This window comes from Accipiter gentilis, chromosome 6 (genome assembly GCF_929443795.1).
Source record: "Accipiter gentilis chromosome 6, bAccGen1.1, whole genome shotgun sequence".
In the NCBI taxonomy this organism is placed as follows: Eukaryota; Metazoa; Chordata; class Aves; order Accipitriformes; family Accipitridae; genus Astur; species Astur gentilis.
In genome coordinates, this window is record NC_064885.1 from 1167609 (window position 1) to 1192941 (window position 25333).

General features: G+C 43.3%; 1 protein-coding gene across 5 annotated transcripts in view; it reads right to left on the bottom strand.

The window, feature by feature from the left end:
- Window positions 1-6154: 6154 nt before the first annotated feature.
- SGSM2 (small G protein signaling modulator 2) overlaps window positions 6155-25333 on the bottom strand; it is a 64245-nt gene continuing 45066 nt past the window's right edge. For 4 of the 5 annotated variants that reach the window (XM_049801834.1, XM_049801830.1, XM_049801833.1 and 1 more), the window contains 12 exons: window positions 22860-23010; window positions 22235-22299; window positions 21634-21779; window positions 21061-21189; window positions 16938-17120; window positions 15437-15841; window positions 14642-14766; window positions 13302-13384; window positions 12710-12819; window positions 11870-11966; window positions 10461-10628; window positions 6155-9076 (listed from right to left, as the gene is read on the bottom strand). In XM_049801834.1, coding sequence (XP_049657791.1) covers window positions 8988-9076; window positions 10461-10628; window positions 11870-11966; window positions 12710-12819; window positions 13302-13384; window positions 14642-14766; window positions 15437-15841; window positions 16938-17120; window positions 21061-21189; window positions 21634-21779; window positions 22235-22299; window positions 22860-23010 — 1751 coding nt within the window. In that variant the 3' untranslated portion in view covers window positions 6155-8987. The remainder of the gene's footprint in view (window positions 9077-10460; window positions 10629-11869; window positions 11967-12709; window positions 12820-13301; window positions 13385-14641; window positions 14767-15436; window positions 15842-16937; window positions 17121-21060; window positions 21190-21633; window positions 21780-22234; window positions 22300-22859; window positions 23011-25333) is intronic. The other variant, XM_049801832.1, reaches the window with a different exon arrangement.

Below are 25333 nucleotides of genomic sequence, written 5' to 3' on the forward strand. Positions count from 1 at the left end.
TTGAATGTGAGGAGCACTGGTGGTGGGACACAGAGCCCTCCACAGCTCGCCGAGGGACGGGGGCTTGTTTCTGGCAGCTCTTGCTTCTGGGGAAATACCCCAAACTCCCATCCCATCTCTGTACTGGGATTTTTCCCTGTCTGGCCGGTAGGCACATCTTCTCCGTGTTTTGTGTTCTAGTTGTGGAAGGCGCAGGCGCCCGTGCTGGCTGCGGTGCTCCACCATGCCGGACATTGGGAACGCACTGGCCAGTGCCCTCGCTGGCCAACAACACGCATGGGGCTGTATGCTGCCAGAGAGAAATCCTGGTACGAATGCCTTACAGATACGCCTTAATAATCTGATCCAAAAGTTTCCTGACAGAGTGAGAAATAAAGTACTCATTGCATCCACCCAACAGTTTATTTGCATCTGGTCAAGCACCAGCCTAGGCATCGCTGGGTGAGGAGCTGTGGTGGGAGCAGGGACCTCCCATCCCTGCTGCCAGGGTCCCCCCGCATCTGTCACTGTATGTAAGCACCCTCTGGGCTAAAAGCATTTACCTTTATCCTCGCTGCGCTCTTTGCATTAGGAATGTTTCACTGAAGATGCCGATCGTAAGTGCAGAATTGCTGCCAATGCTGGCCACTGAGTCAAAGCCCTGGAGACCTGTTTGCCTCCCCGTGCACATCACAGGAAAGCCAACGCATGGGCACGCACTCACACTGGGCAAATGCAGTCTTTGTTTACAGTGAGGACGTGTCACTGTGTTACCAATTTATTGAAATACTAAATATTGAAAAACCTAGACTGTAAAGATTTTTATGTGTTTGGATACATCTGCTATGTGAAAAAACAACTAATTTTGTACATATTGTATTTTTACTATTCAGCTGTACTATACTGGCTCTTCATGCTCCAGAATTTAGGTATCCAACATGAATAATATCCATGTAATAAGCACTTGCCTGAAATAAATATAAAACTGAAATAAACATGCACTGAAATCTGAAACAGGATTCTGCATTTTCCTCCTTGTGCTTTGCATGCAGATATTTCACTTCATTTGTAATTTTCCAATTGTAAGAGCGTAGCAGTAGCCGCCCCTCCAGATGCACATTACTGATCAGCAGGTCTGGACTTCTTCCACACCAAGCCCGGAGCTTCTCTCCTGTGTGTGTGTCCGGTTCAGGCAACGCCATGCTGGGGGAAAAGCAAGCACTCTTTCCAGCCTCTGGAATTTGTGAAAACTTGGAAAATGGACACGACTTGAACATCCGTCAGCAAAGCAGCTTTAATTTACTGGCATCCTTTAGGGAAGATTAAGATGTAATACCTGTCAGGAGCGCAAGCAGGGGCTGTCAGCCGTCGGTACCACAGCACCGTGAGATCTTTGCAATGTGCCATCCCACTGTCGGCTGCGGGGCTGGGTGCTGGTGAGCCAGATGGGCTCTTTTTGTGGGTCACAGTTCCCGTCCCCACAGTCCCCACTGTCACTGTTCATCCTCGCTTGGGCACAGACTGTGACTCGGTTGTTGAAATCCAAGACCTGTGTCTGCACTACTGCATTGGGGTTTTATGCCAGCACCGGAGCACCTTCGGCCTGTGGCTCATCCTCACCCCTGCGGGGTTTGGGGTCCCGTCCGGGCAGAGCCCCATAACTTTGCCATCTTGGAGGTCCAGGTGTGCTCCCCAGCCTTGTCCCAGGGCTGCCTGCTGGTTATTATCAGAAGCTGATCGGGGGATTTAAGGGCAGTCCTGCTAACATGTGGTGGCAATATTGCTAATGCTGTTAATTAGGAGTTTGATTGGCTAGCAGCTGAAAGACTTCATGCTGTACAGCTGTTGCTCTTCCTACTTGCAGTCTGGGGTAGGGCATTGCAGGAGGATGATGTTCCATAACCAGTCCTTCTCCCCAGTTGGCTAGGTCCTGGGTTGGAGCCCACCCTGGTGCCATTGGCTTTGGCACTCGTCGGCGCAGCATGGTGACCGTGGCTGGGCTGGAGCCCACCCTGGTGCCATTGGCTTTGGCACTCGTCGGCGCAGTGTGGTGACCGCGGCTATCAGGTGAGGCTCCCTATCTGCTGGAGGATGGTGCTGGGCACCACACCAGGACCCTCGTGTCCCTCTTCAGCAGCCGGACCCGCGGTGGGTGCGCTTGGGGAAGGGGGGTGTTTGCAGGGCCCATGCCGGTACCGTTGCAAATATTCTGGTAAAGAAATCAAAATTTAATCACCTGAAGAGTTAGGTTTGATTAAGAAGTAAAATTGTGAAGCAGAATGTATAGGGTTGTTAAGTTTGAAATGTGGCCATATAAACTTTAGGAACTGTGTTACATGTGACTATAGGAACTGTAATATTGTTAAAGTTTGAAATAGCTAACCACAGAAACCTCACCAAGAAGTTACTGGGTTTTCCTTGTTTAAAGAAACTAAGGAAACCCTATCTTGATTTGAGTATCAAAGATTTCAATCAGTAGAGCTAAGTGTAACTGACCGACGACTGTTTTTAAATAAGAGTATTGATAAGGTTATATAACCAAGGGACCAGTCATTATAAAGGTTAAGAGCGAGCACAGCATGCGTTTTTATGTGAAGAGCTTGTGTAACAATGACCTGACAGAAAAAGTCTGTAAAAACTGATGGATTTTGATACTGAGTGGGACATGCCTGTGGAGGAGTGATCCCCCGTGTCCCCAGCACTGCGATAAACGAAGTGCCCGCTTCTTAACTTCATGTTGGCGCTGAGGAGTTTTATTCCGGATTTTGGTACCGGTACGATAAGGAATTGGGAACGCAGGCTGGTTCGACCTTCTTCCCCCCACCTCGGATTTAAACGCTTTCTCCTCCGGGTGGTCAGGACCGAGCCCTGCCTTCTCCCGGTTTCCTCGTCTCCGGCCCGGACGGGCCTCGCCTCAGAGCAGGGCGCGGCCGGGCGGGAAGGGCGGGAATGGCGGCACCGCCGGGGCCTCTCAGCGGAGCCGGTGAGTGCGGGGCCGGCGGGCGGGAAGCCGGAGGCGGCCGCCGTGGAGGGGGGGTGGGGGCTCGGGGCGAGCCCCTCGGAGCCGCCCCCCGGGAACGGCTTTGTGGGTGTTTTGCCCCGGGGTTGAGGCAGGGCCGCGACTCGCCGCGCGGCTGCCGCCGTTTTTAACGGCCGGCCTCCTCACACCGACCCCCCCCCCCCCCCCCCCCGGCCCTCCAAAGCTCTCCGGATGATCCCCGATTCGGTTTCCGAACGCGATTTTTTTTGCTGAAATGTTGTGACGCCGTTTTCGGGGTACCCCGGGAGGTGCCTGCGTTGGGTTCGCTTAACGAGGTGCCGTTAACTAGCCCGGGCAGCCCGGTAGCTTGCTGTCCTTGGCGTGGAAAAAAATGCCTGTCCTGCCTTCAGTCCGCTCTCTTGACACACAAGATACTGTTCAGCTGAGCGTTTATAATCCGGTCTCTCGCCAAACTTTGCGGCGGATCTGAATAAACCTTGTTCTGAGATGGGAAGCGATGTCTTTTTAGGCTGAAAGTGCACCAGCAGCGGGACTGAAACTCTGCTGGTGCTGCCTGGGCGCGCACCAGGCAGGTGTTAATGGAGACCAGTGAAGGAACTGGTGGGCTCAATTGCCCAGATGCAGGACACCTGAGCAGAGGCACCTGAGAAGGGAATTGTCAGCTCTCTGCATTCCTCAAGAGTTATTTTGGCTTCTCCACCCCCATCAGAGGTTGCCGGTTGTGCCGATAAGCTGCTGTAGGCTTTAGCAAACTTGGATGAACGGATTAAGGAGGCACTTTTCAGGCTGAGATGTAGAAAGGACGTTTCACTGTGACTGTTGTGCGGGGGAAGTACAATCTGGCCTTTAAGTTGCAAAGTGGCACAACTTGTGTCTTAGCAGGAGCAAAAAGGAAAAAAAAAAGTAATTGTTGCAGGTCTGGTGAGGTTGTTAAAAGTGTCACTGAACTGCAGCAAATGTTGGTCCAAGCATGTATCCCCCCCAAAAAAATCCCGAACCAAAAAAACCCCCAAACCTGGTGTGTGTGTGTACATGTGTGCTTTCTAGTGCCAACCTGTTTGGCAAGGCAAAGTGCTCAGCTGGTTCATCACTGCCCAGTTCATAGCTGGTTTTTCTATGTCCAGAAATTTCAAAAAGAATAAGATGTGGTGGAGAAATGTTAGCTACAAAAGGGCTTGGCTATGCCTTGGGCCTTTTAGCGTTTTCCCATGTGTTTCTGCTGATTCGCTTGGGCAGGGTGATGTGCCAGGCTGCTGTTATGAGCCAGATCGAGCCTGTTGTCCAAGGGGGTGAAAGGCACAGGGGCGTTTGAAGGGCAGAGGTCAGAGCTGGACAGAGTCAGCCTTGAACATCCCCACCCCCAAAATGTCAGCTTTCCGAGATGGCTCATTTTGAGCTATTTATGGAGGCTGGGGGAACTCCTTCATACACACAGAAAGGCAGAGGTTGGGGGGAAGCATCCAGCCCCCCTGCCCTGTCCCCAGCCTGACAGCCTCCTCTAGTGGCAGCTGCCAGCACAGGGTGTCCCCTGCCTGGTGCTCCTGGCAGCTGCCAAGGCCCCAGAGTGTTAGAGAATGTCCAGAAAGAGCAATGCAAAATATGATTCCAGTGCTGGCACCACAGAGGTGAGGCTTTAGGAAGCCTGGTTCCAAGCTCGGGAGGGGTAAAGTGTTGCCTACCAAACCCACTGCTCCTTAGGTGCTTGCATGGGGTTGGCATTTTGGTTTTAGTTTGGTTTTTTATTATTATTTGGGAAACTGAAAAGCATTTCTAGGAGAGCTTCTGAAAATGGAAAGCAGGTTTTGGACTAATTAATAGGACACGTAAGATGCAGCACTGAACTGTATGGGCCAAAGTTGCTGTGTTTGGCAAATCTAGTGATAGAGTGGGGAAAGCAGGTGGAGCCTCACCAGGCTGACAGTGCTGGCTCTGGGTTACAGAAATGGGGCAGGAAACGGTGGAGACTTCTTCTGGTTTGGTTTTCTTCTGGCAGTTGGAAACAGTGAGACTTTCACAGTGATGAAACTTCATTGGGATGCTGCATCTTGCTGAAACAAACTCCTGTTGCTGCAGGGACTCTACAGCTTTGGGGGGACAACTGTTTAAGCGTCTACTTTAAAAGTTTCTGAGGATTTGCAAAGAGAATACTGCATGGGTGGTCTGGGTGGTGGTGTAATAAGAAAGAAGGTCCTGTAGAAAAGAAAGCCAATGTGTAATCCCAGCTATAGTACCCGCCTCCCCCTGCCCACCCCAAGTCCCACCATGCAAACAAGGTGAAGGCAGAGGACACAGTGGCACTGGAAGATTATTTAATCCAACATGACATTGGATACGCTTCATAAAGGGCTTATCTTCTTTTATAATAATAAATAGACAATTAACAGCTGTAACAGTCAGGAGCAATAGCTGCACCTACCCCAGTACAGAGAGGCATTTGTTGGGTGTTTTTACAGTAGAATGGGGAAATGCTCCATTATCCCCCAGGGACCCACCTCTAGGCAGAGCTTTCCAGCCTAAAAACCTGGAAAATCACTGCAAAAACTGCCAGCAGCAAACCAACCTGTGGGTAAGATAAGACGGCAAGTTCTGAAAAAGGGAGCATCCCTGCTACAGAACAGAAGCAGCCAGAGCATTTTTAAGAGGCTTGAAGGGGGGGACTGGGAGTGGTGGAGGAGGATCTCTCCTGGAAACCCAACAGCTTGGCTAGATTTAATGCTAGCTGCAGCACGATCAGGCCTAAAATTGCAGGATGAAACTTCTTTATTTTTTAACACTTGTCATAGGCCTGCTTCTGCTCCCACTCCTTCCCCAGGGCTGCACTGGCAACAGGCTCGGCCCGTGAGGATAGGTGCTCTTAGGCATGCACTGTGTAACCTAAATCTACCCTTAAAGTCATCCAAGGGGTATCAGCAGTCCATTTGGTGATGACCTACTTACTTAAAAAATACTTCTTAGTACAATAGCCCATGCATGCTCGTCACAGAAATGTTAATTACATATTGCAAGCTCTTCCCAGACAGACCTGTCCTTAGGACTCCCTGTTCAGTCTCTGAAATTACCTTGGTGGGAGACAAATAGCTTTCAAGGAGCTCTACAGAATGCCTTGACAATAAGTATTTATTCATATGTTACATTTAAACATAAATAATTGAGCAACAGAGTAGTCTGCTCCCAACAAAAATAAATAAGTCAATACACAATATTCATAAAATACAACTAGACAGAATGTTATAACAAATACAACAAAGTTCGCAGAGGTTTGTTTTGTTTTTGTTTTTTTTTTTTTAAACAGAGTTGTATGGTACATTCCCAACATACCAAAGAAAAATAGTGCAGTTCTATTTTTTACATCACTTCCTCAGGCTCTGATTTGGAGGGTTTTCTTGCTTTTGTCAATTTTTTTGAAAATTACTATTTCAGTTTTCAAGTGAACCAACAGACACAAACTGAAGCGCTTTTGAGACCTCTCAACAACCATGCACTGGCCTATAAAACAGTTGGACACACAGCTATAAATAATAATGAGATCAGATTGCGAGCATGCCTGCAGCACAACTTCTTGGCTCCTGGTCCTGAGCACACCCTAACTCCTGGAGGCGCGGGGGTGGGCAGTAGAGCTTATCATAACTTTTTCCTTCTGTAACTCCCACTGTTGTTATTTTAGCACTGTAATGTGCAGAAAGGGGGTTTCCTTCCCAAGGGCCGCCTCTGCAGCATCTCTCTCAGAACTGAGTGGGCTCATCTATTCTTGCTTCTGTTTTGCGACCCTGATGCTTGTGAGCCTGGAGGACAACAGGCTTGTCCCTGAAGGCATCTGGCTACACCAGCAACGGGGGACTTCTGGTTTGGGTTTGTGTTTTTCTTTGTTTGTTTGTTTTTTGTTTTTTTTTTTACCCTCCCCTCAAATTTTTGGAGACCAATTTAAGGGAGAGCTTGGCTATTGAGCCGAGAAGCATTTTGTGTGTATTTTTTCCCTTTTGGAATATTATTTACCATTTTTAGTTTACTGCAATCATAAAGAAAGATCTAAGCACAGATGGTCATTCTAGAACCAAATCTACTCTCTTGTGCAAGTAGTGCTCAGCTTGTGAGGATCCCAAGACAGCACTTGCCTAGTGCAAAGAGCAAGAGTGCCCGCTGCTCAGGTAATCACAAGACTAGAGTTACTAAATACCTCCTATTGGTATTTGAATTTTCAAACAGAATAATTTTATTCCCTACATCTCTTTTTTGCTGAAATCTAATGTTAAAAGCTCATGTGAGCTGATCTAATTCATGTAAACTTCTCTGAGCAACCTGATCTAGTTGAAGATGTCCCTGCCCATGGCAGGGGGGTTGGACTAGATGACCTTTAAAGTTCCCTTCCAACCCAAACCATTCTATGAAAAGCACACAGTTGTTTTCTCTACAAGGTTGAATGGAAACAAAGCTGTCTGTTCTGAAGGATAAAAAAAAAAAAAAAAAACACCCAAGAAGCAGAAACAAATATTCAGATTAAAACTTTTTTTTTTCTCTTTAAAAATCACTGAGGTTCTAATGGCAAAGGGTGGAATACTTTGGAATACATGCAGTGCTTACACTAAGTTCCTAGGTTTCCTAGGAGCACAGGTCACGAGTATCCATGAAATCTGCAGCTAACCCCATTAGCAAAACCCTGCTCCCTCCCTCCCTCTTGCTGACGGAGATATACTTTACTTGGAAACAACACGCACCCTGGGAAGGTAGGTAAAGTACATGTATTAATTTTATACAGTGTGATGAAGTGCTAGGACAGCAACAGACCTATTTGCAGTTCCAGGACAGAAGCCCAGCTAACCCTTATTCACCTCTGCTCTCTCTGCAGGATGGGGTGAAACGTATGCTGCTAGTTAAAGCATGCGACCAAGCAGGAAAAGAAGTGGCACAGAACTTCCACGGGGCGCATGAACAGCTCTACAAAACAGCATGGTGCTGCAGCAAAGTGGATCGGATCCCAGGTAATGATTTCAACTGCTTCATCAGGCAAGTGCTGATACCTGCTTGAGTAGATGCGTGCCTGGTTTGCATTCACAGGATCCCAAGGAAAGTCCTCCTGGAAAGCTCTGCAGAGCAGGGAGGAGGCGGCTAGTAGTGTGCAGTGAGTAATCTGGAGGAGGCGAGGCTCTGCTGTGTCTGCTCTGTGATGTAGGATCTGAACTTCATGGCACTCTGCACAGACGCAAAGAGCGTGGGAGCTGCTAACATGAGCAGGGGACCTGTTTCTGCATGCTAAACTTGTTAACCTGAACTACATTAGGCAGATCCTGTCATCTGGGAATGGTTGCAGAGTAAGTTTGCAAAGTAAAATGAAGGCATGTCTGTGGCATGTGTAGGCCATGAAGACTCAAGAGCACGAGCTAGTCAGCAAAGGCTAACTGATGTCTTTAGCTACTGTTGCCAGATCTTCACTGCTCATATTAACTATGTTATTTAGTTTAAGGCCATTCTCCCAGCTGGTAACTTTAATTGCTGCTAAATATCCTGCTAAATGTATTCTCTTCAATGTTCAAGGCATAGGCAATGAGTCCACAAACGTGCTCCACCAAGGACCCAGTTCAACACCTGCAACACTTTTTTTAGTGAGTATTGGAACTGGCCTTACCTCCTCCATGGAAGGTTCTGGCAGAGCACACAATGTGCATCCAGGCTTTAAAGGTGCAGTAAGTCAAAATATAAATGTTCTAGTATGTCAAATATACCCCCCTTTTTAATATCTCAAATATGTAGATAGATGGTCTTCTAGAGAGGGAAATAAGAGAATGCAAAAAGATTTTTGTCTAGAAATACAAAGTGAGTGTAACAAGGACTATCAAACACAAACCTTATCTGGTAAAGGAAAAGTTCTGGTTTTAAAAGTCTGTTACAAATCTCTTTGATATTTATTACATTACATGGAAGATGCAATTAAAACACCATTTTGAAGTTACAGTGCAAGAAACGCTCCATCTGATAGCTTACAACAAGGCCCACCATGACAGTCTGTTCATGATCACTTATTTTCAATCAGTGTCTGCACTTTGTAGACAAGGTCTCTTGCTATCCTCAGAATTTCCTCGGCATTATGATGCTCTGCCATTTCTAAAAGACACAGACAAACATTCTTAACTGTCAGCAGTGGGAACTTTTCTGCCTAGCATTGATGCTATTCATGTAGCATTAACATTAATAAATCGGTGTAACATTAGCAACAATCCAAAAGCATAGAGGGGGTTAGGTTTGTAGAATTAAAGATAGAATAAGTGGATGAATCCCTTTAGTGCTGTAGGTCCTGGCATCAAGATCTAATCCTTCTGGTGTCAGTTCTCTTGTTGCAGAAATCCCAGTGCCCTGTGACCCCAGACCAGGAATGGGAGATCTGTACCCACACATGCCTGTGACAGCTCTCCTGGCATCTCAAAAATGTAAAGCTGAGCTCAACTTGATCAAGATACATCTCCAGGCAGGGACTATTGCTGGAGGGTCTGGGATGAAAGTGATAAATACAATTAAGAAGGGCTTCATGTACATGGGGTGACATGCCCACATAGTTCCACATACAGATGTCCACACTCAGCAGCTTGAAGCAAGATCAGGAAGTAGCTCTTGACAGACTCAAATCTTCAGTTCCACAATAATCGTTTCATTCAGCTTAGGTAAGTAGTGGGGGTTTTTTTGTTCGGGTTTTCTGGAGGGTGGGTTTTTTTGGTAGTGCTTATTGAGGGAAGCATTAATGTACAGCTTTGGAATAAGAGTGGCTGAGGCAAAAACCAAATTTGGGGCTTCTGCAACAGATGACTGAAAGCCACAGCACTGATAATTTAGTAAATTACTGTGATTACACAAAATTGTTTCCAAATCTCTTAAAATATCCTAACAGAGAGCACTCATTTAGGACTAACTTGCATTCTGCAGCCAGGAAGGGACCTAGCTCACTTTGGCAGAATACTTTTTGCTCTGGCAGTAGAAGTTGGCTGGCATCTATGGACAACTATAGGAAGCAATCAACCATGGAAGCAGTTTGGGATGTTTTGCATGAACAGTTGCTTATATGTTTCAGCCTCAGCAGAGTCAAGCCCTCTAAACAGAAATGACTCTGGCAATCTTAAAACCTGTAAGAGACTTTTGCAAAAAACTAAGCAACATTTTAACACCTCCCATTAAACCAAGGGCAAAGAGTCACTGTGGCAAATCTTTTTAACAGAAATTCTGAAGCTTGCTTTGTGGTAATTTTTACCACTGACACTGAAATAGCTACCATCTTCTATGGTCCATGTAGCTCTTAAAACACTGTTGTTTGTGTGCCAAGTCAGGTCTTCAGGAAGCATGTGAAAATCTGGGCTTTTTGTTTACATGAAGGGGTAAGAGATTCAGAGCTTAAAATGACCAGGGGCTTGTCATGACAGCAAGAACGAGACAGTCTGAGTAAGGGAGAAGGAGCAAATGCTGGCTTTTTATCAAAATGGCTCTCTTAAACGTCTCTTACCGTTAAAAAACTTGATGATATCAGTGAAGTCCATGTTGTTATCACGGATAATCTCTCGATAAACTTCCACAAGTGCTAAGGCAATGAAAAGGACAAAATGTTCTGAAGAGATGTGCTTTGCTGCCCAAATAACTTCCCACACTGTAAATACATCCTCGTACAACAATTCTGAATGGGAATAAACATTACAAGAGCATCTGATTATTCAAATTGACCATTTCCCCCTCTCTAACTAATGTCTTACAGGCCTTACACAGACATGAGCAGTACTTGATGACTCCTCCTTTTCCTCTCTCCCTCTGCTCCAGCCAGCTCCTGCCACTTACTTGTGCAAGCATGGCAACAGAATTGGATTTAAAGGAAAATTAAGAAAGAATGTAGGTGTGGCGGTGCAGATGACCCCAGGAAGATGTCTAAACTGCAGTAACCCTGTGACAGCAGCGTAAGTAGACTCATTTATTCTAGGCAGGGCTACATGACAGGCTGCAAATCTGACTATGTATCCAGGACCCCCTTCTTGGCTTTCCAGTAGACCTATCAGCGCTAAAGCTCTGCTATTCTTAATCAGCAACAATTAATTGTATAGCAGATATGTGTAAGCTAGGTCTACATATACTGCAATTCAGATACGACCATGGAAGCTTCGTCGTCTTGAACCATATAGGCTTGTCTTCTGCCCAGTCTGTGACAGTGAGGTCCAGGGGACTGGGATGTGGGGGGACAGGCAATTCTCTGTGAAGGAGCAGGTAGAGGGCTTACTATTCAGTTAAGAGTCACAATTCCTGCTCCCTCACTTTCAGATAGTTGCTCATAATATATAGCTGATGGATGTGTATCATCTCCCTCTATCACCTTTGTGCTGAGAGGGATGTCTTCTTTTGATTCTTGCAGATCAATCTGTAACTAAAAGGAGCTACTGACTTGCCTGATAGCATGATGGGTGTCTCTATTATAAGCAACTGCTTCTGTTAGAGTGGGGGGGTGGGTGGGTGGATGTGCAGGGATCTCGAGATTCTAGGGTGCTCCCACAGTATATAAAGTACAGCACTTGGCAAAGTACAATAGCTGCTGAGCTGTTGCTGAGCTGCTCCTTGTTATCAAATGGATTAGAAAGGAGGTATCAAAGCTTACAGAGGAGTGTGATCAACTTGGGATCACCTTCTTGAGCAAACAGGTATTTGCACTGAGCAGAAATTTGGCTCCAACTACATTATCAGGAATTTACAACACCCCTTTCTAAGCTTTGACTTATTCCAGTGCTAGTTCATCTCTCAAAGTTGCATTAGCTTTCATAGCTATACATTCTCTTGTGAGCTTAGCTGCTACTCACCATATAAACATTCAGACCAAAACAGAGAGCTGTTCACAGTTTTGCACATATCTAAACTATAGGCATAGAACACTATTACCTCTTTTAAAGTCAAGCAGGAACCAGCGATAGCAGAAGTAAAAGTGAGTGTAATCTCCGTTCTGGTGCATCAATTCAAAAAGCTCTGAGTCTAGAATCTAAAACACAAAACATCATCTGTCAGTATCTTGTCTGAATGTAGCCAAGATCAAAGGTGTTGGAGTTCGGTTAAGACTTCCATGCTGCTCTAATCACCTGATGCTGTGGTTAGTTGTTGTTGACTGACCTCTATTTTAATTACTTTTTTAATATGCCACCTATCAAAACAAATAATGGCTTATCATGATAGTTTTCACCCTTCTTTATGCTATCTTGCTCAGGTGCGTAGTGCTTTTGGGAGTGGAATGTCTAGGCCTTAAATCTGTCCAAAAAAACCTCCATTCAGCAAGCATCCTGTGTGAATACAAATATAGCTATGGTCTACTTAAATCTGTAAGAACTTAAGTTTGTGCCACAAATATGCATGTTTTCTCTTCCAAAAAACTGTGAAGACTGGATGTTACTGCTATTTCTCATTGACTTCAGTTGGAGCTGGACTGAGCCATAAATGGGAGTCATTATGTTGTGTAGCTGGTGTACTGGGGGGGGAGGGAGGGTGTCTGTCAAGATGAACTGACCTGCTCTAATACACATGCTTCAGTTGTGACAGCAAATACTGTCCCCTGAGAAGCATGACATTGGTTTAGAGCTGCATAAAACAATTCTTACCCTCCCCAGCTCTGAAGTACCAGATGACTAGGAACCTAGTAGTGGCATTCCTGCCTTTCACTGTGGTATCAAGCTAGTTCTGAGCCTCTGCCACAACCTCATCTTCTTTCAAATAAGATTAAAAAAGACTCACTTGGATTAAGGACCGCATATTGGCAAAGTGTGTATCCATAGCACCTCCATTGGGGAAGTTCTGGCTCATCCTCTTCATCAGGTGGCTGAAGCAGCTGTAAGCCAGTTGATCTGCAGACACAATGCAGAACACTTGGTGTTGTTAATTGTGTGACTTTCTTGAACCAAAATAATGAACTGCAGGGCAAGCAAAAAACAGGGTTTTCCCCTTTGCTGTTCCCTAATCCCATCACCAGTATTTAGATGAAACTGAAGACAGCACCTGACCCTTGACCATATTTACTAGTTGTGTTTCAAAAGAACCCAGCTTGCAGTTGACTCTTCAGCTTCAGCAACTGCCAGAACACAGCTGCTGTGAAAATTTAATAAAATTTAACCTGGAAGTGAGTGAGTGAAGAGGGAATCCCCAAGATACTAATGTTAGCCATTTCAACAACAGCCACATTTAGAGAAAAATATGAATCAAGGGCTGCAGGTCTGATTTGCCTGGTGAGCTAGCTCTGGTTACTGCAAACAATTTCTTCTGAAACGTCATTTCTAGAGAAAGACCTCCCTAAAGATACCAACACGTTCCAAAAGAAAACTCTTCCTACCATTGTCAAGTATAACCATCAAAGGAGCCAGGAGGTCACACATGCCTTGAACATAACCAACTTCTAGGTGCTCCCAAACATAACTGCAGAAAGAAGAAAACACAAGAGATAATAGGATTAAAAATCCTCTTGCTGCATGGTAGCCTCAAAAATTTGTCTTGCATCTAAAATACAACTCCTTTTGGAAGCTTTTAAGTGTCTTGTTCTAGAGTGCTGTAAAGATACAGCTAGAAGTCCAGAGAACTACAACAATTCAAATCTTCCAACACAGTGGTATAAAATGATGAGTATTCTGCTAGTTTTTTTCCAGAAAAAATCCTAAAAGCTTTATAAACAATCCACAGTGAGGACAGAGCAGCATGTGAGACTGGAATCTCTCTTATATGGTGACTCTTGCTGTAGGCTCTTAATGTCTCATGAAAGGGTAAAAGAATGTGATAGTCTACTTACAGGATGAATTAATATTGAATTTTTCTCTACCTGTTACTCAAAAGCTAAATACTGTATTGAAGTCTAATTTGATTACATAAGATCAAATCTTAAGTAGCTGTTGTGTGTGTGTCTCAGAACTTTTTGACACTTCACATTCTAGAGTATTTCACAGCCCTGTATTGTTTTCTGCTTGGCTAGAGAGTACCAAACCTTACACACATGGCTTGCATATCAATAGTTTGTGAAAAAACAGTTAACAAAAGCATAACAGTTTATGGAAAAAAGCCCAGATTTTTAAAAGGTACCTAGATTTTTTTAGCTTTTGGGGTTTTTTTTGCCCCCCCCCCCCCGGTGGAAACTTATCTTCTCCGAGTGTTAAAGTCTATGACACTTTCTGCTTTAACTGTGTTTAGTTGAGTTGCCTTCATGGCAATTTGCATTCCTAAAAGTGAAAACTAGCTTTCTATTGATTCCAGCTAGTCTCAGTGGTTAAAGATGCTGGTTTGATTTTGTTTTGATTTGAAGATGTAGACTTTCTGTCTACTTGGTGGATGTCCCTCAACACTGTATCTGGGCACCACTATTATTGTCATCTTTATAGGACACCATTAGAGCATGGATCTATTATCCTGATAAGTAGGAAACCAAGGCTAATAGTACATTTGGAGAATAGTTTAAGGTGACTGATAAGGTCTGTCTCCTGAGGTAGAAAGAGAATCTTCTCAAAACTGCATTCCAAACTGCCGATCATACCCATGCTCTCTAACCTACCATCTTACCTGTTCCCCCTTCTTGCAAGTTTAAGTTAATTATTGAGAATTTTTATACAGACTATTATTTTCATGTTATTACAGTTTATGGATTATGAAAGAAATGTGAAAAGCAGTTTAGCTTACAAGCTGTATTACCTGCACATGACGTTTCGGAGTTTCTCCAGGTTATCGGCAGTAAAATACCAGTAATTCCGATCGCATCTCTGGACATCTTTATCAATTCTGTGCAAATTTAAGGCAACAGTGTCCAATAACTCTATCTAGAAGAGAAAAGTTTTAGTTAGATCTGCTGAGTTTAGAGCATTCCCAGGACTTTGTGCAGATTCACTCTGAGAATCAACAAACCAGAAATAGTACAATTATACTTTGGGCATAGGAGAGCATCAAAATACTCGATTACTGTCCAAAATCCCAGGTGAAAATGCATACACTTTCACTGGTAAATGTTCCAAGCCTGTCCTGTTTCCAAATGGTTATTTCCAGTTGAACAACTTCAGCAGAGAGAGAGGCAAAAACTCAACTACTAATCTGTTGACAGCAACACTAATAGAGGTGGTGGAGTCTTGAATCCAGATTTAGGTTATGGTTCAATTTGATTAAATGTGGGGTTTAGCTTGAATTAAATGATACTGAAATCTTTCACGTGGTGTGCTGTCCAGAGCCTATGGCAATTTTTAGCTGCTCAGCTGTACATTCTTTTCCTTGCCCTCCCATTCAATGAAAGACTCAATTTTTTCTTGCTGTATTGTTTCCAGTCTAGCTCAAAATCCAGATGAAAAAATTTGGATGCAAAAATCCTCAGTTATCATCCCACCACCTGTAATTCTAGTTTGGGATTGTCTCTGATTAAATCCTATCTGAAAAAGTACAAGTCTTTGCTAGAAAAGCAATGCTGTGCAGAGATATGATGATACTTATGTTGTGACCTACTGTGTAGGATGCAGCGCAGACAGAAGCAACATCCATTAAATAATCCACCTGGGAACACAGCTGCTCTTCTGATACAGAATCCTGAGACTGCAGTACAACCGACTTGGCTTTCTGTATACGTGATATGTCTGAATCAGTCCTTTCCAAGTCAGTGCTAGCTTCTTCTTCAGCCCCGTCTTCAAAGGAGACACTCTGCCCGTCATCGATACTGGACAGGATGCCTGAGGCCACGGAGTAGTTCCTTGAGGATGGCAGCCCAGAGTCAGGGGAGTCAAACTCCACAGACTGTTGCTCTATGGCAGCTACTGCTGCTGGCGTGTCGGCAGACAGCATGGTGAAAGTGGGGTCATCCTGACCTTTTGAGTCCCGCTCTGCTGAGTCTGTTTCATCTACAGATATGAAGACCTGGGGGTGGGCAGAGGAGAGAAGATTTGGATAAAGCAGGGGAGAATAGAGAAGCAAGAATCATTAATGTGGCAAACAAACCTCCGGCCACAAGAAAGAAATGACTACATCATTTCAGTAGACAAGATCACCAATTAATAGATCTTTCCTGTATGCAAATAGTTGAGAGCTCCTCACTCAGTCTTTACACTGAGACTGTGAGTCTAAAAATAATACCGACTTATGATCTCATATCCATCTCCTATAATGATGTCTCCCCCTTTCATAATCTTCACTTAGAAATACCTTGGAAAGCAGCAAAGCTTCCCTACCAGCAACACCAATACTAAAACAAACCATCTGGTCATTGCAATGTATCTTTGAAGAAGACCGACATACCTCAGGCCTCCAACAATCCAGTTCAGCAACTGCTGTTTGAAGTCAAGACTGGCCTTCAAATTCTTTCCACCATGCAACCACTTTACCTCTTCTCTTGCTAAAAAACTCATTGTTGAACTGTTAAGTTCTGTTGCCTTACTGAAATCAGTTAGCTAATTGTTTGAAATCTGCATATAAGTAATGGATGCCCAGAGACACTTTTGGCACACACTTGCCAGCTCTTCTGTCCAACAATGTGAAAAGAAACCCCTTTCTTTGTTATTCAAGTTACTGAGGGGTTAATTCAGTCTGCCTTTCTACTACTTAGCATCTTACCTTAGACTGACAAAGGTCCCCTCTCCCCCAAAAAAATCATGCTCAACCTGTCAATCAGGGACATGGCAGAATCAAAAATATGCTTTAATAGTAGCAATCTTTTGCTCTATGCTGGATAGAAAGCTATTCCTCTACTGAGAGAAGGATCTTCTATAGTAGGTGAACCTTAAAGCCCCTTAGGCAGGTCCTGCTTAAGAACAGCTGTAGACTACCCAAAATACAGACCTGCTTTTAGCTCTATTATGGAGGCACTACAGCTTCAAATTCTGTACAGTATTCAAATAGCTCCACACTGGTGGAGCTGTGCTAACCTAAGTCTCTGCTTCCCTGGGCTGTACCTCTGCAAATGCCAAGCGTCCCGTGCTGCCTGCACCATATGGATGAATGGGAAGGGAGTACCTACATCGTTGCTGATGGTGGAATCCCTGTGAATCAGTCGCTGGACATGGCTGTCAATGCTGCTGCCTGATGAAAACTTGGCCAGCGTAGCAGAATGTGATTCTTTCTCTCGCTGCTTTACAATGACCTCGCAGGCTTTCCACTCAGCCATGACCTTCTGATACCGGAGAGCAATGTCTTCATCCACCTGCAGACAGACAGACAGATCCTGAAATGCTGGTGCTCCTTGAAAAATAGCATTAGCAATGAGTGGAAGCCAGGAGGGAGAGGTCTAAAGCAGGTGTAATGTTTCAAACCAAAAGCCTGTAGGATCCTGAAGCCCTCGTGCTAGAGCACACATCACTCTGACTGCAAAGCGCAATGACTGGAGCAGCAAGACGTTGCGTATTTACTGCAGGGAATAAACTATCACTATAGACGCCATAAAAGATTCATATAAGCATGTGTATACACTCTCAACAGTGCTGTTGACATTATTCAGGAAAGAACAAAAGATGTCACTGGCTTACACGTGAAACATCACATAGAAGTCAGATGCAATCTGATGGAGCAATTGCTGCTTCTAACCAGATTATTACTAATTTCATGACACTACCTTCCCCACTCCTTCTCTATTCCAAGTCTAACATAGCCCTTGCAATAAATTCCCGGTCACAGGTTCACAGACATCAGCCTGTACAGAGCTAGATGCTGGAAGAGACTCCTGAACAGTAGAAATCCCAGCTCACACAGCCCAGTCTTGTGGCTCTACTGTGCATGGCCAGATCCAACCACTGGTTCCCATAGTAATAAAACAGATTTTTGCCACTGCTGGCTTCCTCTGTTGAAAGAGACACACAGAAACCCCCCTTGAGCTATTTAAGGGACACGTAGTAATCTTACTACTCTGTCACTTGTCAAGAGCTGAAGAGAAATCACAATTGTGAGTTGGCTTCAGGCTCCGGACTCTGCTGGCTGGAGTTGCTACTAGAGCATTCATGCTAAGAGCTGCAGGCTATTTGTCACTTGAGGTAGCTGTCGAGTCATAAATCATAAAATACAACAGTTAGTGGAAGGCTGGAGGACAGCCACATTTGGGAGTGCCCCAGATACTGATGGATGACTGCAGAAATATCATCAGAAGGCAAAGATGATAAATCACCCGTGATGACTTCAGTTAAGGACATGGTAAGTTTCCTATACGTGCAAATATTATGACTGTTTTCAGGTCATTCATTTCATAGACTCTTACATTCAATGGTAAGCTTTAGACTCAACATCACATTGCTTTGAGGTGTCGGTTATTACTATTATTTACTACTAGTGTTGAGTAGCTTATTAGAATTCCAGATAAGGTTTGGAGCACCCCTGTGTTAGTATGGTACAAACTCAGGGAAAAAAATTTCCTATAGGAGCTTGCATTCTGCAGATCAGATCTTTTATACCTTGCAACATTTATTTATGAATTTACTGTAATTTCTATTACACAAATGGACTCAAGTATTTATCTCTTCTTGGCAAATCTCTTATGTTCTAGCTGTGTACATGCACATGCCCTCTGAAGCTAGGGCTAGAATCCACAAACTGTGGCTCAAGATCTCCCACTCTAAGTATCTGGGTCCTTTTTTCAGTTCCAGACATACCTTCTATTTTTACACATAGATCATAAATCTCATGGTTCGTATACCTGTGGAGAACAGACAGCAAAATGCAGTCTATGCAAGAAACACCCAATATCCTGTATTTCTTGAAAATTTAAGTTTAAAAAAAAAGGAACACCAAATGCAAGTGTAATAAATTCACACTGCATCTGAAGTGCTGCAATTTAGCCAGATCACTGCTGCTGAAGCTCTGCACCAAATTCAAAGCGTTTAGAAGGGCCCTCCCTTTTTCATCAAGACAGTAAGACTTAAGGAACCCGTCCACACGGTGCTCTAGGAGGACTTCTTTTTTAAACTTGTGCTGTATGCAAAAAAGGGGCAATTGAACAAGTCCCCTTGTAGAACAGACATACTTGCCAGCAGGACTATGGCAATGTATCAGACTGGCTACCTAGATTTGCTTCTCTTCTGAGGCAGTTTGCCTGGCCTTCAGGACATAAGGCAACCAGCAGGACTTGTTGCCCTTCAGTTGTTTCTGAGGTACTTTGTCTTCTTCTGATGCTGATGTCATGGGAGGCCAGGAATTTGCCTCAGCAGTGCTCAGCGGAACATGCTTGATATACACACTATAGCCGGAAAATCTAAATATAAATACTTACAAAGATGCCTGGATTCAGGGTGAAGAATCTGGATTGTGGCCCTGTTTTGAACACTTAAGGGGTATATTTCTCCATCTGTGTTCAGAACTGGTTTATAAAGATGAGTGTGAGGAAAAACAAGTCAAATTGCTGTAGCAATTTTTAGTAAGAAAAATGCTGCTTATAAAGTGCCCACTGTTTGCAAGATAGCTAATTTTTCTATTGCAAGGCTCTAGGTCAGGCTGCCCTTCTGATCTGCAGGTGCTCACAGGGATATAAAATATCCCCTGGAATATAAAATAATTGGGAGTTAGCAAATGCCAAATGTTTTGATATATAAACCACTCCTTATCCATTTAAACCACAACAGAATCAGCTGCTGCAAGAGTTGTACCTCCCTGGTAATAACACTAACAGAAAAGCAGATTAATGTGTTAATTATACTCCAGGGCAAACCTCATTACTGTTCTAGACAGTTCAGCAAACATCTGGGATTGATTCTTAATGTCAGTTAAAAGGAATGTTTTACCAGCACACTAATCCAGACCTTACTCACAGGGCACTGTCCTACTAAAGTCCTATGACTCTGCGAAGGAGAACATCCCTTTCCTCAAACGTCAAGGAGTAAGATGAGTGGCAGTGTTGGCATTTGTAATGGTAGACTGGTGCTCCCACTATGTATGAGCCCAAGGACTGCAGGAGACCTTTACAATGGTGGCACTACCCCATCTGCTCATCACAGTAGGCCTGCACTTAAGTTCTCGCTCCACATGTGAATCAGCTCTACAGCTGCATTATGGTATGAATGTGGGTCTATTATGCATCGCCTGAGGGCAATAGATTAGCTTTGGCTCCATACTGCAATAAAAATGCCACACAGCATTCACAACAGCAACTACACTGGATCAGATAAAGGCTGGTGTAGCCTAGCAGTCACTTATGGGAAGCATGTAGGAGTAAGGCACTGGAGCAGTGCTGTACTTTTCTCAGCACTCTAGCTTGGGACCACATCCAGTCTCTGTTCAGTAAGTGTAGCTGAGTGAAGGCATGACTGACTGTCATTTTGCCCAACTCTCTCTGTTACCAGCCTGGTTTATTATCAAGGCACTTGCCTAGGAATTACAACAAATGAAAGCACTTGGTGAAGTAAAAAGTCGGTATTGCTATGAACAGATTAGCAAAAAGAGATCGTATAACTAAGAGATGGGCAAATTGTGGTTTCATTAATGGAAACTATATACTTAATGCCAAGTTTCAGACTGTGAAATAAGGCTGTGACATAACCTAGGCAATTATTCACTGATCAATGTTAGCAGCAGCATGGGAGATATTAAGAGGAATAATGTCTCATTTGAAATTGCACCTTACGTTTTACAGAGGCACTTCTTATTTCAGTCTAACCAAATCTTCCTCTGGGTATTTTTAGCCTCTAGACAGTAACACCAAGCGCACTTTAGAAGGTACATCTGGGCTGTTCACAGCTCCAGTAGAAGTCCACATATACAGATGCAGTATCATGTAGATAAAGTAGTTATTTCAAAGAGCGTTTTGAAGTATAACTCAACTAACACACCATATAAAAGAGGGATGACTCAAATTACTATCCAAATATCAATGTCGCCCCATTTTAGAAGTGATAAATTTGTGAAAACAGGATTAGCTCAGGGCAAGTGCATGTCACAGGCAGAGGCTGAATGCAGGTTTCCTGACTTCAATAAAAACCTCCCTTTTAATGATTTTCAGGCATGATAACATGATATCATAATCCCTCTACTAACATGCATCACTCACGTTTCAGTAGCATTTTCCCTTTAGGAATATTAAACAATAATAAAGACTAACACTTACTATTAAGAAAACAAAACCAATTCTGCAAATGTAATTCAAATCTCTAGAAAGCTGTGCTTACCTGGTCCATTTCCTTTTTGGCCATGCCAAATTTATAGTGACCTAACAAGAACGGCCATACTTCCTTTCGAATCTCATGCTGTACCCCGCCGTAATAAACTCTTCTAAGTAATTCCAGTTCCTTGTAATTCTACAGTAGTCAGGAGAAAGAGATATTGAAGGTAATTACATCTTTGTTTTCCTTAGGCATGCTCATATACACTTAATACCAAGTATAAAGACAGTGAAATGCATGCATGGCACTAAATAAATTTTGCAACTTGATCCAGGCCTTTAGGGCCTTAGCTCAAATCCAGTCTAATATAGGCTGTCATGCCTCCCATTAAAATAATCTAACTTTTAATAGACTAGAGTCATCATGAGATCAGTTGCTTTGATGTTAATTGATATCTTTGCTATCATTAGAGAAGCAAAGGACAAAAGAGATTGTAAGAATCGACTCACTCACTAGAAAGAGAAGTGATCCTGTGAAGACTAGAAAATGCCTTTAATACTTCCTGGGGTCCATTCTAAGGGATACCGTGCTCAACACAGCAGTGTGTGGGAGCTAGTGTAATGAATAAATGTTACTTACCTTCTTGTCCTTCTGATACTTGCTCCAGACCTCTTTAGTCAGGCCGCCTGCAGCACTGGATGGTTTGTCAGGTGGGATGATAGTGTGGTTCACGAGGGCAGACAGATGCGTTCGCACTGTTGACAAATGGCGGCAGTAGGCAAGCCCTGTGTTTGGGGCAGGAGATAAGCTTTTATAAATGAGCATCTACCTAATATGAGCAGTCCCTTTTTGAAGATGAAGCTGTGTGACATTTTAAACCTGCCACTAATAATCCTATATGAACTAAACTTGCATTGTACCTGTATAAGAATGAAGAATTGCAACAGAGCCAAAGATTAACTAAATCTTACACAGACTAGTAAAATCCGAGTGTTACACTGCAAAGTAAAACTACATTCTGTCTTCACTAAGCATCAGTTCACCCATTGCTATATGCAAAATCCACAAATAATGGAATTATGAAGCTATGACACTTGAGTCACGTCCACCCTACTGCCCTGAGGTGATCTGACTCGCAACCATAACTTTGGGTTTGGACTGCTTTCTAAAACAAACATCACATGTTTTTTAGATAAGCATATGGATACCACAAGGGCTGGATATAAGAAGCTTCACTTACATCCATAAAAGGCTCTGGAAACTATTTGCCTCTTCATGCTTTCACACAACATCTTTAATGGAGTTCTGTGGAGACACATTAACAGGAACGTGATAGGTCACAAGGACAGAGATCATCATGAACTTTATGCTGATCCCTATGACCTAACACATAGCAATTCTTTTTCTGCACCAAGATTTATTTAGCTAAAGGACAACAATAATGACAAATTGCATTTTTAAAGCATTTTCCCCACCAGCATTTTGGCCCAAAACAGATTCCCCTGGCACATTTAGCTACAACTGCTGCAGATGCATTGTAAAGGTCCTTGTCAAATTAGATGAATCGTTGCCGTTCATTGCAGTTGTTAATTACTTGTTGAAGAAAATGCTTCCAGAGCTGATTTATATTAAACTGGACAAAAGAATTAGATACAATTTTTTTATGAAAATGTGACTTGAGAGTAGTTTAATAGGTTAGTTTTAATAAACTAAATTTCTTGCTACATAACTCCATCTTTTCATGTTGGAAACTACTTGAAAATTGTCACTCTTGTTCTCTGGTGCTGCAAACAATAAAACCTCCTTTCTTTTAAGTGTGGCATGCACAAAGTCTCCCAGGTAAGCTCTCTGCACAACTTGCTTACCTATCATGGATACAGTTGCAACAGCTGGGTATATCATAGGGAGAGCTGCCCGTTGAACAGGAGACACACGAGGAGCCTTGGCTGCAGTGCTCCAGCTGCCATGAAAGCAAGTTGGTCCCAAAGCCTTGCATCTCTATCATTTCACTGGTGTCTAGGGAAAAAAAACCAAACAAAACAGCAGGCCATCAACCTTTTTTCTTCTTTCCTCCTCTTTCTTCTGTGCATCCTGATGGCTTCATGCTTTACTTTTCAGCAGGCTCTGAGTCTTGATTCCAAAAAGGGGAGAGCACTGTCCTAGTGACCTCAGAAATACTGCTCTTGGCACATCTAAATCAGCTGCATGCTGTGCACGGTCACTTCCTGTAAAGTCAAATCCCTTCACCATCTCCCCCTTTCTTGCCTATGCACATCCCAGTTTGCGTTTCAAAGAGAATAGAGAAAAGGGTGCTGCAGTAACAACTAAAATTGGTTCTTGTGTAATGCTATGGTAATGTTATTTCTGGCCAGAACAGATAATCTAACCTGACCTTCTATTTAATTCCGGTCTCAGAATTTCATTTTGCAGTTCCTGGAATCAGCCATGTAACTGCTAGTCCAGTTAAAGTGAAAGTTTGAGCATAAAAGAAATTAAGACAAAACTGATTCAGTTATTTTCTTTCAGAAGATGCTTCTTTACCCCTCAGAACCAGATCCTAAAATATTTAGCACAGAACGATAGTTCAAGTCCTACTGATGTCAACACTGTGTTTATCAAAGTAGGATGTTCTGCAGGAAAATGTGATCCAACACTACAGTGCAGCTTCTTGAGTTATCCCTGCTCCACCAATTCTATTTGTCTTTTTAACCCGCTTCAGGAAGGCAACCCCCCAGAAATCACCAGTTGCCTTCAGAAAGCTTGGCTTCAGCTCTTCAACTTTCCCAGCTGGCATTTGAGCTTGTGGGTTTTTTGTTTTATAATAAATAACTGGCCTTTCAGCTCACCCGTGATTAAAATTAAGGCAAATGCCATAATACTGTATGTCACTAAATTAACATTTGTAAGCAAAATCTAGTCCCCTGGGCCGTGCTTTTAAAACATACATTTGTTGGGTGGTGGTAGGGGCAATTCCAAACCATCTCATGCATTTTAAATCAAGGTAGCATAAAGCATTTTAGTAGTGCCTATTAGAAAGTGGGCATAGGTGAGGAAGGAGTGGAGTAAAAACATTTGTTAACAGAAAAAGCACAGGCTCATGCGGAAGCAGTCATGTGTATTTCATTTCACAAAACAAAGTGTGATGCAAAAATGCTCTTCACCTTAATTCTTCAGGAAGGAGCTGAATGACCCAGTATTTATTGCAGCTTCTTATTGGGTTCAAATAAAAGCCATTGGACAAACATTTTTAGATCATTATTTTTTGCCTCCCCTCTACAAACAAGAAAAGTGGGTTTTTCAGTTTTGATTTCTTACTTTATTTTTTAGAGAAACAAGGAAAGAACCCCACAGAACCTAAAGATTCAGATGAAAGGTACCTGAATTAGTGAAGAATTAGAGTGAACAGCATCTTTTCTTTAATTGTAGTGGTGTTATCTGTAACTTCAGCTACATGCAAAAGTCGAGCATGTTGCAAAATGTAGAAGCAAATGGCTAGCAAACCTGCTACAACAGTGTTGTCATTATTTAAAAGGGATGCTGCTGGAGAGACAACAGCTAATCCAATCTAGTTCAGCAAGAATCACTACTCAAACAGCAGACAGTCCTAACTCTACCACTACCTTCAAAATTAAATAAACAAAAGCAGATACCTGACAGCTGTTCTAGTGGATAACTTCAAATTCCCATCACCTGACTAAAGACTAAATTGTGTTTCTTATGCTTTAGATCACAGTGTTAGCCTCTTAACATGTGTATGTGGCAGTGTTAGACCTTCTTCCTTTCCATTATCACCCATATCCAGACATGATCAGTTAAGACACACAGGAACTCCCTGAAACGGTATCTTTTTTCAAGGGGAATGCTGTATTTTTGGACTTTCTTTCCATCCATGCCTTTCAAGAACTCTCTGTTCTGGGCTTTATCCATTTCTAGGGGCTACTACCTTGGGATAAATGTGTAGGCAGCCTAGAAGAAATGAGGAGGATCTCCTTGAACGCATTTTCATATCCTATCTAAACAGAACTTAAGCACTATACAGAGATGCAGGGCAATTATTGTCTCCTACAGTCAGTCCCGCCAGACCAGGGCTAACATCCATTTGGAAGCAAAATTCATCGCTCTGCTATTTAAAGGTATGAGTGTCTTATCTGGAGTCAAAATACATTGCGTTTTTCTTAGGAAATAGAAATACCAGAAAAAAGCATGTTCATTCTAACATAACGAATGAAAAATACAGACAATAGCCAAACTTGCAAGCAGTTGCTCTCCTTCCTACTTCCTCTGCAGATGTCAAACTTTTGACAGCTACTTTACAGCCTGATAACAGAGAATATTCTGT